At 41.3% G+C, this 17,979-nt stretch overlaps 1 protein-coding gene across 2 annotated transcripts; it reads right to left on the minus strand.

Moving 5' to 3' along the window:
* Nucleotides 1-363: 363 nt before the first annotated feature.
* On the minus strand, nt 364-12,484 carry slc1a3a (solute carrier family 1 member 3a). 2 transcript variants are annotated; one of them, XM_028414818.1, is made up of 12 exons: nt 12,404-12,484; nt 10,665-11,152; nt 9,927-10,259; nt 9,136-9,273; nt 4,127-4,331; nt 3,824-3,866; nt 3,172-3,440; nt 2,862-3,095; nt 2,547-2,741; nt 2,045-2,179; nt 1,498-1,572; nt 364-1,332 (listed from the first exon to the last, which is right to left on the minus strand). In XM_028414818.1, exons 3-11 carry the CDS (start codon nt 10,108-10,110, stop codon nt 1,518-1,520), a joined length of 1,458 nt encoding a protein of 485 aa, XP_028270619.1. In that variant the 5' UTR covers nt 10,111-10,259; nt 10,665-11,152; nt 12,404-12,484; the 3' UTR covers nt 364-1,332; nt 1,498-1,517. The 2 variants fall into 2 exon arrangements, with proteins under 2 accessions (XP_028270619.1, XP_028270618.1); XM_028414817.1 differs by lacking the exon at nt 1,498-1,572 and having other exon boundaries at nt 1,125-1,332.
* Nucleotides 12,485-17,979: the final 5,495 nt, after the last annotated feature.

A 17,979-nucleotide genomic window follows, 5' to 3' on the forward strand; every position in this document is an offset into this window, starting at 1 on the left:
GTCATTAGGTTTGGTTACAGCATCTTTCACATATGACCACATAAGTCACATCTTAATCAACAATACACATTTATCTACATTCATCTATACAAAATATCACTATATGCAGTTCAATCATCTATACAAAGCTACGTCTATAAAAAGTCATATTTGTTATACTGAATTAGTTCAAACACAAAACACCAATCAAATCAAATCAAATCTACCACTTTACAACATGTATCATGAAAAATGTAATTTTCAAGACTGCAGCAAATTACAATTACAACAAATGAAAAGCAATGTTTTATTATGTTTTATAGACAAGTGGATGTTTTAATAGCTTTTGGTATATGTATTGTAAAGTGTACCACTTTATTTTGACAGGATTTACTTAAGTTTAGAGACATTTGGTGAGGATTTTTGGTGTTTTTTTTTTTTTATTTGGTTGAAAAAGTAGGTTCGAATTCTCTGCTATGCAAATGTGCAGGTAGCAGCATAGCCAAGTCATTTTGGTGTGTCTTAAAGTCTTAATGATTGTAGTGATTGGTTTAATGACTCATATAAAGGTTGAATACTTCGGTTAATCTTGATGTAGATTAAATTATTATTAATTATGTTGAAATCTGTACACCGTACATCTGTATACACATTTGTAATACCCCACACAATACCCCAAACAAAACAAAAAAAAAACGACAACTTTAAAGCCAGAGGAAGTGTGTGCAGGAATGGGCTGTCCATTGCTGCATTAGTACGATTCACAGCAATACTGGCCTCTACTGGGTGAAATGAGTCATCACAGTTCACAGAGGATGGATATGGCATGCAGTCCATGGACCACTGGGGTCTTTCATGTTTAATTGTAAACAGCTGCCACCCCATGGCATGTATGTGTAGTACTCTCAGGAGACATTAGAGCAGAAACCCTTGGAAAAACAAAGCAACCATGAACCACTCCAGGTCTGCAGTTTGTGAGGGAAGCCTTTCGTATTAGTGGAACTGGAATGTATTCTCATTGTAGATCAGTTTAATCCAGACATTTCACTCCTGTGAGATGAAACTTAAAAGGGACTTTGAATGTGGTTCAATGCATTGCAATGATTTTACTAAGAATGAATGCAACTTGAACATCAGTCTCACCCCTACATCTTGGTCTCACTGTTAACAGGCCTTTCATTCTCATACTCATTCTCCCCAGAAATGAGCTGGTACGGCTTCTTGTCTGCCTCCTCCACCACCGAGTTGCCCACCTCTGGGTCTGTGTTCTGCAACTCATGGCGGGACAGGTGTTCCACAATACCTGCACCAATGGAGTCTCCCAGCACGTTGGTGGTGGTGCGTAATCGGTCCCTGCAGGAAAGACAGACAGGAGGTGAGGACAGGAAGTGGGGAATGGTAAAGAGAAGACACAACGAGATGACAAAGCAAAACAGAATAGGACACAACAATATAAAACGAGTGAGGACAAGACCAAAACATTGACATTGAAAACATCCATCCATCCATTAGCTATACCCGCTTTATCCTGTGGAGGGTCACGGGGGGCTGGAGTCTATCCCAGCTGGCATTGGGTGAGAGGCGGTGTACACCCTGTACAGGTCACAGAGAGCACATTCACACCTACGGCCAATTTACAGTTAACCTAACATGCAGATTAGTGGGCAGAGGGAGGAAGGTACACCCGGAGAAACCCGCACAGGGAGTACATGCAAACTTTAAGCTAAATCCATGTGTGAATGAAAAAACTAGTAGAAAACTGGAGACATATTTTAAATCGCTCCAGGCTATCTTCAAACCACATGAAACCTGTAGACAGGAGGAAGCTGAGCTGTTGGCTGGGGTCTGACTGTAGACCGAATAAAAACCAGATGGACTGAAGGGCATGGAATGGGAATGGAGTGTCTCTGCAAACTCTCCTATAATCTCTCAAGACTATATTGTACAACAACAAAAGACTGTGTTGGTTGAAAGTTAATTAAAGTCTTACCACACAACCACACCGAATTACCGTACATGTCCTTGTGATTTTTGAAAACTATAGCATCACATAGTCAATACTTACAGAAACCAATCAACAGCAATGATCAGTGTGATGTCATCTGTGGGCAGGCCTACAGATGTTAGCACTATCACCATAGTGACCAGCCCTGCCTGAGGGATTCCAGCTGCTCCGATACTGGCGGCTGTTGCTGTGATACTGATAGAAAAAAGAGACTTATTTCAAGATGATATATGTGTGACTTCCAGATCATCTCTTGCTAATAGCACTGAGGAGGGTTTGTTAAATTCATTCTCAATATGATCCATCGTCAAAGACTGGTGTCAGAAAGTCATTTATAAAATTTCGGTTTGTGGTTCTGAGGTTCTTGGAAATGCTTTGCTTGGGTTCAGCCATAATGAAAGTCAGATGTAGTAGAGACATTTGTGAGAACATCTAAAACTTATTCAACTCTCAGAGCAGTCACTAAGTCCATGCTTGATCCAAGATGCTTGATTTTACAAAACTAAAGAATAAGTGCTAGTATAAATAAATGTTCAAAGAGCATAAATACAGTATCACCTACCTGATGGTGAGAATCTGTCCAAAGTTGAGATCATAAGCATTGACCTGAGCAATAAAGATGGCTGCCAGGGCCTCATATAGAGCAGTGCCGTCCATGTTTATGGTGGCGCCAACAGGAAGCACAAAGCGGGTCACGCGCTTGTCCACTTTGTTGTTTTCCTCCAGGCATTTAAAGGTGATGGGCAGAGTGGCAGAACTAAGACAGGGACAGTAACAGAAAGGCAGAGATCAGGGTGAGTGTCATCATTCTCCACCTCTTAGGGAGGCTAACTACTCTGCAGTGGTTTCCTTCCCGAACAATCTGTCTGTCACATACCTAGAGGATGTTCCCAGGGCTGTGACGAGAGCCTGTAAAAGACCACCGATGAAGACAAAAGGGTTCTTCCTAGTGATGACAAAGTAGAGCGTCGGCAGTACAAAAATGGCGTGGATGAGCAGGCCACAAATGACTGTCACTGTGTACATTCCCAGCTGGCCACCCATGGCTGAGATGTCCTCCATCTCTACAATCTTTCCAGCAATCAGGAACAGGATACCAATAGGGGCGTACCTGAGGACAGAGAGGTGTCATGAGTTGACACTGAGACTTTTTGTTTTCACTCTAAGACATCCCTCCTGGAACTTACCACATTATGATGGCAACCAGCCTCATAATAGCTTCATTGAGGCAGTCAAAGAAGTCCTTGAGGGGTTGTCCTTGTTCCCTCATGCCACCGATGATCAGACCAAAGCACATGGAGAACACCACCAGTCCAAGGGCATTGATTCCATTAACTGATCCTGGCACTGGGACCATCTCCTCCCGGGTTAACTCCTGGCTACCATTTAATGTGAACAAGGTGTCATTCACAGTCACCTTCACTTGGACTACTTTCTTGGCATACTGCGTTTTAAACTGGAAAAAAAGAAGAAAACAATGTGTTCAGTAAATAAAAAAGTGAACACACAAACACTTCAGAATTCAGAATTGTTACTGGCATCTGTTACGCAAAATTTCACTACTATACTATCTGACCACAACACATCACTGAGATTAAAGTAAGGGAATGAACATGACTAAGAATCACTAGACGTTCTATCCCTGTCTGCAATGGATACTGCTAAACTAATCTTCTTTAAACTTTCATGGGTCCATGACATAAAAGTCAAAAGAAATCTCATCAGGATACAAATATTTTACTAACATGAAATGGAGAAACTTTATAAAAGCTAACTGTGCAGATATAGAAGAGAATGAATTCAACTATTTAGTGTAACTCAAAGAAAAAACAGACGGACCTGTTTGGTGCAAGCTTCCACAATGTTTGGAGGAAACATGTTTCTGGAAAACACAACAAAAGTAGAAATATTTTATCATCTTTAATGACTTTCAAATTACAACAAATGTAAAAATAAAGACTGCACTATAAAAAAATGCAAGCCTTCAAATGTTATAGAAATTAAATATCCTTCACCCAGTTTGATCACCTCCCTCTCAGTGGAACAGTCAGTGAGGTATACTGTAAGTCTTAGGTTCTGATGTCAGAATCTGAAGAGCCCTTTTGAAATTATTTGTGCGGTTAAGGTGCATGAAGGTGGTACCTGATAAGATCCAGAAAGGCATCAGCAGCGCTGACCTGCTCTATCTTCTGCTGCTTGGTGAACTCATCTTTGGATCCTTTTCCGGGGTGAATAATAAGCACCATGACAATGCCGATAAACACAGCAATGACGGTTGTAGTAGTGTAGTAGACCACTGCTCTCATCCCCATTTTACCAGATGCACGGCTGTCCAGAGAGGCCATACCTGATGAAGAAGGCAAATCATATAACTTGTGTTTGTGTAAGAAAGCATTTGTCAGTTGCCAGTTGCATAATATTGGATGGACTATAATGTAAAAAAACTGACATGGTTTACATGGTGGCATCAAGGGGGACAGTATACAAAATCTGTTTGTTGTTATCTTTGTTATTGTTTCTATAAATGGAAAACTCTTCATATTGTGTTGCTGACTCTCAGTCATCTATTTGCTGCTCCTCCATGCAGCTTCATCAGCTCTGATGTAGTCCAGTTGCCTTGCTTCAACCCTTTGAACTCTTCATATCATTTTAACTCATGTGGCCTCATGACCTCAGAGTTGTGTCACCGACCCTTCTGTCCCGCTGAACACAGCTAGCCTGGGAAACGGTGCTGTAATTATAGATGCAATACAACCACCTGAATTATCTGAATGACTATCTCTGACAACAAAGAGCGGCAAGAAACACAATCTGACTCTGACCTTTACTGGTGGAAAAACAACACCTACTGTACAGCCCCCAAGGGAAGCTCTAATAAACACTACCTGTTTACATATTGTATGTTCATACACAGACAATTTACAGTGAATTATAAACAAAGTCCGAGAATTGCTGTTGTTACATTGTGTATTTGTTTTCTAAAAAGAACATTTGGCATTGGAAGTCCTGCATGATGTCCCAGAGTTTGTTGCGAACATGGTGTGCAGAGATGTCAGTTACAGATTAACAGCCTGAACTCAGCTCAATAATTGTGTCACAGAGATCATGATGAGGAGGACAGAACAGATAAAAAAATATGAGAAAAAATGTATCAAGAACAGTTGATTACAAATTATGACTTTAATTTCCATTACGTCTGGCTAATTTGACCAGAATTTTAATTGTATACTAGACACAGATTAAACTACTTTGATGTCTTGAATTAATGCTGGAGACAAGCTGGAGCTGCCAGTGAGATGAGTGAGGGAGCCACAGAGCCTGTAGGCTAAACCGTCCTCCACAATGCTAATAGCATTAAACAGACTTTGCAGGGATAATGGTGGAAAGAAGAAATACGGCCATTCAGAGAACTGGATTTAGAATCAAACAAGCTGCCTCAAAAGGCGTGACAGTGGTGCTGTATTTTCAAAGTGTCAGGTCCTATTATGGCCATTATCTTCATTCAGGGCAGTGCAAGGCAAAGCAGGCTTTGTGTGACAGAAGATGTATGCATTCCTTTCACATGTGTCACTTTGATGCCCTGTGTGCATTTTACAATCAGCTTGATTTTCTCTCTTTGTGAGTGAGAACATTTTGGTTTGTGTTTTTCTTTCACTTTTTGTGAATACTTGTGTTAGGATGTTTGTAACTAAGGAATGAATCATACTAACTAGCATGATTAAAAAGACTACAAATGTGTGTGTGTGTGTCCACTACCCTTGCTTTGCCCCTTTTTGCTCCTCTCAACATGCCCATGCAGGACTCAGGCTTTTATCCAAATCTTTTTTTATCCTTATCCTCGCCTCCTCATGTTCCCCTCCCTTATTCCCAAATTCTTTACCTTCTCACCCCTTCATCATTACTTGTTTAAGGGTGTCCCCCACCTTCCAGCACCCCTCTCCTGCTTTACCTCCCGCCCCACCCCCACATCTTTCCTCTGTCCTTCTTGCACATTGATGTTATTGCTGCAATCTTCTTTCATTGCCACCCTTTCCCTTCCGATGTGCACCACCACCACCACCATGACTGCCACTACCCCCGTCTTTTCCTTTTCTGACAGCCCTGGGAAAACTTGTTGACTTAGTCAGCCCCACACACACACAATGATCTCCAGCCTGTTGTCCAGGCAACAACGGACACAGCCTCACCAATTCCATCTTTTCAACTGAATGAAAGAATTAAGACTGAAGGAGAATGAAGAGAATGAATTTTTTTTCTCATTTGGGGAATGTTCATCAAATACAAAAGCAGGCCTACTTTAAATTGGGGGGGGGGGGGGGGGGGGGTGAAACAGAGGACACAGCAACTGCAAGAGGTCCAGAAGACATTTAACATTAACTAATGTTAGGCAGCTTACTCTGCAGTTCTGCCAAGATTTTACATGTACTAAGAACATATCTTCTCACACACATGGGTCAGATTTAAAAGTCTGGTGTAGATTTTACAGAAGGTACCAGCACTTCATATGTTTCACGGATCTGTGTCTGTTCACAACGTGTTTTTGGATGGGCAATCGCACAATTTAACTGCTGATGATACCATAATCTCTTAAACGATGTAGCACCCATAAAAACTGCCTGTGTAAAAGGGGCAGAATTCAGCTTTATATGATTTATTTGATATGGTGCATTTCTTTAAGGCCCATTAAGTGTAGATCCAGTGCCACCTGGACAATCTGACATTTCTCTTTTTTTTAAGGGTCCTTCCTGTGCTGGTTTACTCATTGTCTCCCTCCCCCTAAAGTTCATTTAAGCCCCCCTCTCCAGTGACCGCCTTTGTAATCATCCTGCTTTTCCTCTTTTTACTGGCTACTTCCCCTGTCTTTATCCAGCCCCTTCTTGGCTGCATGAATACTTTGTATTGGACTTCAGCGCTCTGAAATGCATTAAGACAACATGGATTTTGTGGCTAGGGCATACTGAGCAATTAGCCTGAAGTCATGAAGTACAGCGCAATATGTTTGTGTGAGTGAAATGTGGTCATCATGAACCCCAAAGTTATCCAAGCTTGTTCTGTTACTGAAACACAAAAACCCTTTTCTCATTATCCTCGATCCTGCCTGCCTTTCCATCAGCCATGATTTCCCTTGAGTTTCTACCTCCTTGGGCCTCTCTCTTCTCAGTCTACCTTTCAGGATCCCAAACAGGGTCTACTCAGACTCTCTGACATTCAATTCAACGCACTCTCAGGCTGGATCAATTCAGAGGCCAATATCACATAGAGGCACTATTCAGCCTTGGGAGCGTGACAGTCGTTCTGAACAGGGGCCACGTGTTTACAGAAAGAAAGTCATAAGAAATCAGCTGCAATGCTTCTAACCTTAAAAATATGTTATTTTCAAAGTCATGCTCTGAGTACTGTATGTTAAGCAGTTACTATTTGGTAATAGACCTTACTGCAATTACATTACAGCTACACTGACCATGGTTGTCGTGGGATTGTTGATATACCCAGCCAGGTCCAGGGAATGGTAAACAGAGACAAACACACTACACAACTAAATTGTGACTTATTATCTTCATAGTGCCACACTGTAACACTGTGTGCTGACGCAGTGTCTGTTTTTGTAAAATGACTTCTAATAATCAACCCCAGAGTGCACACACACTTTGTTGATTTCCACGTGCTGTGGCCGCAGTCATGTGACATGATGTCAGAGGATGCTGTTGTTACGCCCCGCTGCAGCACAAAGCAGGTTATTATCGGACAAAGCGCCTCTGTCATCCATTCAGAGGAGACCGGTCTCGTTCCCCATCAATCCCTGCTCAGAGATGGGGGATTTTGGTCCTCTTACTAACATCGACACAATCAAAGCTGCTAACTAGTGTTTTTGGAAACTCACATGGTCCATAATTCTATCTGTATTCTCAGTGTCATAACATAAGTACAGGATCAATAACAGTCTGGCAGTGTCTGAAAGACAACACCCCTGTGTGTGTCATAACTCAGATTCCTGTGAGTTGCAAAATGTACAAGATGTACTGTAACAGAAGGAATCCTGTCCAAAAATTCAGACCTGCTTAAAATAAAAAAATAAAAGCTGGGGTTGTTGTGGTTGTGCTGTATCAAGATCAAGAACATTACTAAACTCGTCAGGCATGTGACTGAGAACAGAACTGTAAATGTGTCTGGACTCTCCCTCTCTCTGTTGCTCATGAAGTCACCCTAACTCCATCTAGCAATGGGAATAAAAACAACAAACATCAAACGGTGAATAAGCAGCTGCCATTAACCAAACAAATGTTGGTCAGTGGGACCGCAAAAAACAACAAACACTGGCAATTTTGTTGAGTATATAGACTTTTGTTTGTTGTATTTTTGGACTGTTTGTGCTCTGCCTCCCAGTGGGAGGTTCTGGATTGTCTACTGTCTGTGGTAACTCTCTCGTCACTGTGTTCTTCAAATTACAGTTTTTCTAGAGTATTTTGAGGTTTTGCTAGCGTACCTGCAGTAATTCCTTTTTCCTGTTTTTCTCTAGGACTCCGCTCACACTGTGTCCTCTCCTCCTGCCAGTATAGCTAACCCAGCCACACTTTTTTCACTTGAAGTATTATTGACTTCCAACAGTCTGTGGTTAAATAAAGAAACCTGAAGACCCAGAAGCAGTCCCTGTCTGCGGTCTGCTTCTGGGTCCCACTAAACCTGACCTAAACTAAACATAACAAATTTTTTACCAAGAAAGCAAGACCATGTCTTAAGATTTCAGTCAGTTCTTGGTGTTAGATAACACTGTGGCTGAAGGTTGATGGTAGGGGGTTCCTGCAGGGGCAACTGAAAGCTGGGGGCCTACAGACATGTTGCCCATGTGTTGTGCAACAGGTTGGAACCATAAACTCCATGTTATATGTGCATATTAGATACATTTAATTTTTATAGAAATAGCCAATGTTAACACAATTTACTGAATTAACATAACAACCAAGTGGGAGATCTGTGTAAGCCTGCAGTGTGTGAAACACTGCTACTATTATATGTTAGCATTATGATACAATTATTAAATCATTTCTATTAAAGTATGAAACATATTTAAGTTGTTTAATGGAGGTAATTAAATTAACATTACCCATTTGAAGTGTGATGCATCTATAGTTTGTATGTGACGGTGTCTGTACCTGTGATGAGACTGGACACCAGCAGAGGAAGCACCAGCATCTGAAGCATTCTCATCAGCAGCTCTCCGGGGAAAGAGAAGAACTTCACTTCCCGTTCAGACATTTTATACGGCCGCAGGGCAAAACCAAGGATGATACCTGCAGCAAGAATCAAGGTTTAAACATTTCAGGTATCCATGGCAACAAAACTAGATCTAAAGGGAGGTTTAGATTTGATGCCTTTACTTGAGAATACTGCAAAGTAATGTCACAGTCATTCCTGCTTGAATTGATTTTTGCATTTCCCTTTATTGTTGCAAGTCCTTGTCTGTTCCCTCAATAAGCTGTTTGTTCACTAATTCACCAAGTCCAGGTGGCTTCCGACCCCAGCACCCTGACGTGAAGAATATCCTGAATTTAACAATAAATTCAATGTGTTTGTCATGACACGGTGTAACTCTAGCAGGGCTACAGATGTGCAGGCAGTGGGTGGGCTTGGCTCACTTCCTACTGAGCAAGATTCAGAGGTTAATGGCAACAGGTTAAAGATCAGCTAGAGGGTCAGATAAAGGCCTGTCTGTTAAGTTCATTTGAGTTCCCTTTGTTCTCTTTTCCGGTGAGTTTATTTCTATTCTTTTCTCTTCTCTGTCCAGCCACAGGGGTGCTCGGTCACACCAGATTGATGGATTATTGGGGTGATGCAGCGATAGCTGAGGGGTAATGTGCTGAAAGATGAGAGGAGGAAACAAAGTGCCCTAAAAATAGGTTGAGATTAAATTATCACTGAAACAGAGGTTAGTGAAGTGACTTACCAATAATGACAGCAGCAACAGTGAGGATGACAAAGGCATTCTTAAGGAAGAATCCCTTCAAATCATTCCTTGTGATGCTCTCCACTCTCTTCCTGGCCAACAGTGATCGGGACTGGATGCCGGCCCGGATCTGATGGAGACCACTGCGGGCCCTCTGTGGGTTCTCCCCGTTACTCTGAGTCATAGCTGTGGCTGGGATTTTCAGGATGGATATAAATGTGCTTTGAAACTCTAAACGAAGACAGAAAGTTTCATAAAGGTGCTGCTGATTCGAACGTTTCCTTTTACCCTCCTGTGTCACACCTCTCCTTTGGTTCAAGGATTACCAGTTGCCTAAACAAGAAGGAGAAGAAGACGTGTTAGGAAGTAACAACTCAGTCATCCATCAGACAATATTTATTTCCAATCATTTTTTAGGTTAAATCTCACACAAACAACATGCAGGGGATTAAATGACTAAATCTTATTGCAACTTGTCCCTTTAATAATGATGCAACACCGTCCAACAAAAAAAACTTTGCTCCTGTCAATAAGTGCAGCAGAGGGAAGAACACATGTGCTCTGCTGGCATTAACTGCAAACTTCCTCTTACGTAGCCTTACACTCCAACTGCAACACACGTGTACAGTTTGGGTTCAAATTCTGATTCCCAGAGTCTCACACATACATGCAGACACACAAACACATGGTTAAATGCTTTAAATTTCACAACACCACAGAAAGAAGTTGTATCTTTACCTTGAGATGTGAGCAATAGCTTCCTTAAGTGTATTGTTTCCCTTTTTTTGGAGAAAGTTTGGCTTAAAGTTCGATCAGCATTGAAACGGGCAGAGGAGCTCTTTGGCTTTGAGCTGGCTGGTGTGAACGAGCAGCACTGACGAGAAAGAGGACAGAAAGAGGAGAGGGGAGGGGAAAAGGATTGGAGGGAGCAGCGAAGGGGATGAGGGAATGAAAGAGCCAGTTAGAGAATGGAGGCGGCGCTATAGTAGAAGAAAAACTTGTGTTAGTCACTCACACAGTGTGGGCTTGTGGGGAGGTGAGGCGGGGACTAAAAGAAGTGAAGTAAGGTAGAGGAGGGGGTGCTTTGTAGGCAGAGGAGGGCCCGAGGAATAATGAGCTTTCCAAGTAGGAAAAAGAGAAAGGACCTTCTTGTTTCCTTCTGTCCCTCCCAGCCTTCTTTTCAAATGGTTTTTCACGCTTGATAAGTTCAACCTGATTGGAGATTTCTGCAGAGAATGAGTCAACAGAGAATGAAAAAGTCTCCCATCCATCACAAAATATGGAAGTGGATTATCCATTCATACGTTTGTTGCTGGCAAATTTGACATATTCATCAGTCAGTCTTTGTCCTTTTTGCTGCATTTTAACACATTGCACATTTGCATCACACAAAGTCCACTCGACTGTCTTTTTCTTAGAAATAACTGAGTTTGTCAAGCTAAACAGAGAAGGTAAATATTTACCATGTGCCAGAGGTGCAACTGGTTCTTAGCTTCTGGCATGAAATAAGCAATGTGTGTAAATAGACACGTTTTCTTTTTTAAAGGACTGATCTGCACACTGATCTGGTCTGGCTGCACAGGGAGCTATAAAATTATAATAATAACGACTTAAGCTTCACCACAGGAGACACATTGGTTTGGCAGACACAGTTTGGCATGTGCAAACAGATTTACACTGAGAAAAACAGGGAGGTTCATCGGCATCCTTCTGAGTCATGATAGGGGAATCCATGTGTGGCAAAGATGCCAGGGAATGCTTCAGATATCAGTCGACTCTCACACCCGGCTGGACTGAATGTTGACTGAATGTTGGCAGGTTCGAATCCCTGAACTAGCAAGAGGAAACACTGCCAAACATTATGTTTGTGGTAGGATAACCATCCATTAAGAAAAACATCATCTTTGAATTATTTTCATGTATTGATGAAACATAGAATCTTTGAAGATTTTCTTGGCATAACATTTAAAAAGTATGAAGTACAAACAGGTAATATTAGGTAACATACATGACTCTTATTGCTTAAGAGTCATGTATTATTGGACACTTTGCAAGAAAGACTAGCTTATCCTTACAATAATCCCTAATTTTTCATCTGATAGCATGACAGGGTCTTTGGTGACCAAATACTCATTAGATAAGATAGATAAGACTTAATGCCCATTAACCACAATGATCTATCAATCAGGCTGTAGTTTAAATGTTGACAGTAAGTATGTTAGTGTGCAGATGTTAACATTGAAACTATGATTTATGTAAGTCTACACACAATACAAATTATAAATAACTAATACAAAAAATGCACACACATGCAGATGCTCAAATGCAACTCTAATAGGTTTGGCCATTAGTTTTACATCCGCTCTAGTAATACATGGTCTGCACTTAAACAGTGCTTCTAACATTGTGCCTCCAAACTTTGTGCCTTGCAAATGTATTTCCTTCCTCCAATCATAAAGACACATGCATAAACTCACCCACGAGCTGCTCAAGTTGCTCTTGCTGCCCTGCCAGAAAGAGCAATGTGAGCTTCAGTGTCCTGTGGCTGAAAACACCTCTAAATAATGTGAGTAAACACTTTTGATAACAGAGGTGGAGTGGAAACTGATATCACAGTTAACTCCTCTGAAAGAGGGAGGTTGTTTCTGCCAAAAATGATTGCAAAGTGCTGACAGCAGGGAGTTTCTTTAATACGTAAAAGTAAGTAGAAAGTAGTACATTAACTTCAGTAAGCATATGTGTAATCTGAATTGGTTAGCAGAGGGTCTGTGTATGTGTGTTAATGTGAAGATGTTAATGCCTCACCACAGCCAGAGAGCAAAGCAAGGGGTCGGCTGGTGGGTTGAGTCAAAGATGGAACTAAATTGAATTGAAAAAATGGAAACAAGAATCAGGGACCCTGCCATAAAAACACTCACACACCACATCGAAACAGATGAATGTGACAAATTGCCATGTATCAGCTCCCTTTATGTGTATGTGTGTTAATCACAAAGTGGGGGCAAACATTTGGAAACAAAAAGCTGGTGTGCTCCATTGTGTCACTTGTAGGCTGTTTTTCTATGTGTTTAGTGCACATTAAAGGAAAGGTCCCAGAGGAAACAGCCTGGTTGGAGATTCCTACACATAATACATCAAAAGAGAATTATGGACACAGATTATCTGTTCGTACATTGTAGTTAGCACATTTCACAATACACACATTCATCAGTCAGTCTTTGTCTGACTGACTTTTATCTTCTTTTACGTAGCTACATTGTATTTTTGCACCACAGAATAGTTACTGGAGGAAGGGAGCGCCTTCTGCATGGTGAAGAAGCTTAACTCAAATGTGGCCAAAGCAGTCTTAAGATGCCATCTCTACACAGGAGATAAAATCCATCAGGATCTCTCAGGAATGTATCCACTCAGGTATGCACAACAAACTCCAAACCAGAAAAGCATTTCCTGAAGAAAATGTGAGTTTGATTGCTGCAGCTGAAGCATTGCTTTGGTCATGTTGTAATGGAGCACTGATGAGAGTTTACCCTGAACAGCTGGCTCTGGAAGGTCACACAAAGCAACATATTTTCCTTGGAAATGGTTGCTTTGCAGCATTTAAACTAATGACCAAGGTGTCACATCGCTAAATCCTGAAACTCCTCAGGTCTTGGTGGAGTGCATTCAGCCGGACATTTCAAAGAACAAACCAACACCCAGAGTCTCCAGTGAAGATTGTCTTCCTTTTTCTGGAGAAAACCAAGATGGCAAGAGGACTTTTCTTCCATAAAGACAAAACACTACTTTTAACTCTAATTACTACCTTTTCCCTAAAGGTTAAACTGTGGTCACTATGTTATCAGCTGATGATGATGACGAGTAATAGAAAAAAGGGAAGAGTGTGAATGGTTGTTTGGCTCTCTATTGGCCCTGAGATGACATGTCCAGAGTGGACCCCACCTCTTGCCCACTGGTAGCTGGGATGGGGTCCAGCCCATAGTGACTCAGTAGAACATGACAAAGGGTGGATGGGTGTTTCCTGCTGGACTTTGTGTGTAAAAGTTGAAGGATAAGGAGGATAAGGATAAGAAGGATAAGAAGAAAAAAAATCAACTTAGATCAAGAACATCAGTCCATGCATCTGACAATTTATTTTAAGGTTAGCATCGGCCTCAACAGTGGGGCAACAGTGGCAACAGTGGCGCAGTGGGATAGCAGGGTTGTCCAATAACCGGAAGGTTGGTGGACAACCCTGGTGGCGCGCCTTGCTAGTCATTGTATGACACTGCTTGTGCAGCAGCCGTAACGAATTTCCCTCTGGGATTAATACAGTATCTAAAAAAAAAAAAAAAAAAAAACAGTGAGTTGATGTAATATACCGTTCAACCACCAGTTTTGCTGTACTGAGGACTTTTCAACTTGGGTCTGTTGACCACATAGCATCTTTGCTCTCTTTAGGAGAGTTCAGCACTTCACATACTTCAGTTAGTAGTCCCGTCTCAGTTGTTTTAAACACATTACAAGAGGAATGTGGAACGAAATGGGTTCAAGCTAACCATGTGACAATGTGTCTATTCTTTGTTGACTGTAGGAGCTGTGTGTTTTCGATGATGTCACATGTCCTGCTGCGATCAAAGCTGAAAATAAGGCCACAGAAGAAGAAGATGAGGAGGAGGTCTGGCAACTTCAGGGATAAGTAATGCAATCAGGACCCTCTTTGCTCAGATTAAAAGACTTGTTGCCACAAACATCCCTCTGTCAAATATACAAGCACATCTTATACACAAACACACACACAAGTCGTGCCCTCAATCTCAGCACTAGTTAGTGTGTGTAACTCTAGCTGGCCCTGGCTGTACTAGCAGGCTAGTAGTTTCAGATGGGAGTGGTACCCTCCCATGGGGGTGATGTATCCAGGACAGGTTATTAGATCTACAGTCTACAGTGGCCCTCTAGGGACACACCGAACTGGGGCCACATTGTTCACCGGCATCATTGTGCACAAGGGTTTCCCATGGATCAAATGTTACTGACTTCAAACCCAGGGTCTCAACGCACTCATAGCTGTTCAATGAGCTCGATGGGAGACGGGGCCATTCACACACTGCTTCTCACTGACCTGAATGAGGCCACACTGGATGCCGTCCCAGTGACTTGTTGTCTGGATGCAGGGAAGGAGCCTATAGCAATGATGGTGGGTGGTTTAGAAGAGGAGATGCTACAGACATGAGCAGGGACACTTGGAAAGCGTTTAATGACAGCAACAGAGGAAGTCTAGACACGCAGTAACAGTAGTAGACTGGGCTCAGCAGGAAGATTTACCACACAGGAAAACAAACTTCCCCCTGCCTGAAAACAAGGAAACCATTCTGTCCCACACCAGATGTGTAGAACTGTAGAACAAGGAACAAAATGAGACACTACTATACACCTATGTTATAACCATCTTCAAATGTTATGTGTTTTTATCTAGAAGAACTTTGTAGCTTCTCAGGAATGTTTGAGGCACTTTGAGTGGTGAGTTGGTTTGGTTTTAATTCTGCTGCACCACTAACATTTTAGGCAGTCATTAACTCTGCCCACAATCATGTTGCAGCCCTGACTACAAGTTTCTTTTAGTTTCTTCCATACATTTACACAGAAAATGTAAAATATGTATAGTTCTTGGTCTTCATTGAGGCAGAAAATATGTCAAAGTTATCATCTCTATTCCTGCTATCTGTAGCTAAAGTTTGTACTTTACAGGGGAGGAGGGCGTCAAAGTATGTTGTTCTCTGCCTGGAGTCATAGATGCAGAAGACAGCAGCATTATTTAAGGAATGTAAATGAATACTTACTCCCGGACTCCCTTTGGAGTGGCATGTTTTTATATAAGGTGTGATTTTTTTTGACCAGCATTAACTCCTGGGTATAGTGACACTGATGAAGGCTCACTGGTTTTGTTTGAGTACTAATGCAAATATCCAATAGCTAATTTAGGCGGCATTAATTATTAAATATAGAAAAAAAACCTTTGATTTTTCAAATCATCCACAGGAAGGGAACAAGTTTTCATCAACAAGTTTTCATTCTCACTTCTATGGGCAGCAATAATATGGCCCACAGCACAAATTTGACTAATGGGTTGTCTTAACTTAATCATTATGTTGTCTGTTTGCAAACATGAATTTACATGTAATGGAAATTCTGTGGTCATGAGTTCCCCAACCTTTACAACCCACTAAATTCCCCTGAAAATGAGGTGTAATGTTTTTAAACTCAACACAGGAAATGAGACTCCAAAAAACTGAAATAAAAAGAAGTGTGACCTGCCGGTGTTGTTTGTCATTAATGTCGTTGGTCACACATGTTCTTTATTTCCTCTGAACAGAAATGTTTACGCTGCAGTCATTCAGATCTTTGCATTCACCAGAGATATCTCTCTATAACAACCAGACAAAAGACACACTTTTATTACTGCAATTTAAGGATTAAGAATGTCTCTGTGAAACAGGAGTGAATCTGCTAGGGGTTTGAATTTTCAGGATAATTTACCAGTATAATGCCAAGGGGAGTGACTAGAAACCTGACCGTCACTTTGTTAAAGGTGTGTTTTAGGTTCTCAAAGATTCAAATATGACACCCATCTTTTTCATTATTATTATCATTGACATCTGGCCAAAGCTCATCTTTCTAAAAGATCAAAGTGATAACAGATTAAACAAGAGAAGACAAAGCAGCTCACATTATCGCCGAACAATTTGACTTTCATACAAGATTATTGATCATATTGTAGTTGTTGTACTTGGTTTAGCTGGGTTTCTTATTTTGTTCTTCAGATTAACACAGGCTACTGTGGGCCGTAGCCTACACCAACACACTAACAACACAATTCTCCTAATTCTCACACACTCCCAGCAAAGCATTGTAGAACTGCACAACTCCAAACAACATCCTCTCAGTCCATTACAATATTACGATTTTGGGTACAATACTCACAAAGATTAGAACCACAATCAATACAATAATCAGCAGCAGCATGCTGGCATCACAGTGTCAGATTAATTATACTTTGATTCAGCAGCACGTTTTATTTTCTGGTAGCTGATTCTACTCATGAATATTTGTTTGTTCTAAATAATCACTGAATTGTTGCACTTCTGCTCCCACTGGCCTCTCTTTCTTTGCTTACCTGCTAAAGTGTGTGATCAAAATCACTACCTCCCTCTAGTGGTGGCAACTATAACACAAAATCAAATGCACTGCATTCACTCTCGTCAGAGTTTACTGACACAGACACGTTTATGATGACAGTGGTGGTTTCCAGAAAAGTAGGCAACCACAACTGAAAACCAAACGAGCTTAATAGAAGGTGTTGGAAGGCTATAAAACAGAGTCTGTGCTGATATGGGTCACACAGCATTAATCTCTTTACCTAATAGCCACACCTAAAAAAAACCTCCAAAAAACTCCATTGGAAAAAATATATGTGACTGATTATCTGGACCAAACAGCCAACAAGTAAATTTACCCTTCATTCACAACAACATCAAATTCTAAAGGCTTTATGGGCCTCCGTCATAATGGTTTGGTGATGATCTTTGCATGTTCATATATTGTTTAAAAGACAGGCAGTTGTGCATAGACTAGAATAATCTATGTCTGCTTTAGGAGAGTAGTGATTACAACCAAATAGGGATCACTCAAGAGCTTGAAGCAGGGCGACTGGACTGAGTAGAGTTACTTACTTAGCAATTACTCTGCTTAAAGCTCTTGAATGACAAAACACCTGAGAATCTTAATCAACATACAAAACATGGGGGACTGAATCTCATTCACACAGGTTTATCAATGGAAACACTTAGAACATGAGGACATATGGATGATCCTGAACTGTCATACACCTTTCTCTAATCCCAGAGAGAGAGAGAGAGAGAGAGAGAGAGAGCAGACTGACAGATGGCCACACTAAGCACCTCTCAATGGGTTTTATCTGCACTGTAACTGTTGGATCAGGCCAATCAGCCCAGTACTGCAGAGGCAAATGGGCAGAGAAACATGTCAGAGCAATAAACGTCTGTAAATGGACAAACAC

The sequence above is a fragment of the Parambassis ranga genome, chromosome 9 (assembly GCF_900634625.1).
Source record: "Parambassis ranga chromosome 9, fParRan2.1, whole genome shotgun sequence".
Lineage (NCBI taxonomy): Eukaryota > Metazoa > Chordata > Actinopteri > Ambassidae > Parambassis > Parambassis ranga.

Excerpts from the sequence above, each read along its gene's own strand:
- slc1a3a (XM_028414817.1), bottom strand. The coding sequence starts at position 10,110 with ATGACTCAGAGTAACGGGGAGAACCCACAGAGGGCCCGCAGTGGTCTC. Across the intron at positions 9,274-9,926 it reads TGTTGCTGCTGTCATTATTG|GTATCATCCTTGGTTTTGCC; the intron begins GTAAGTCACTTC and ends TTCTTGCTGCAG. Across the intron at positions 1,333-2,044 it reads ATTGCTGTTGATTGGTTTCT|GGACCGATTACGCACCACCA; the intron begins GTAAGTATTGAC and ends TCTTTCCTGCAG.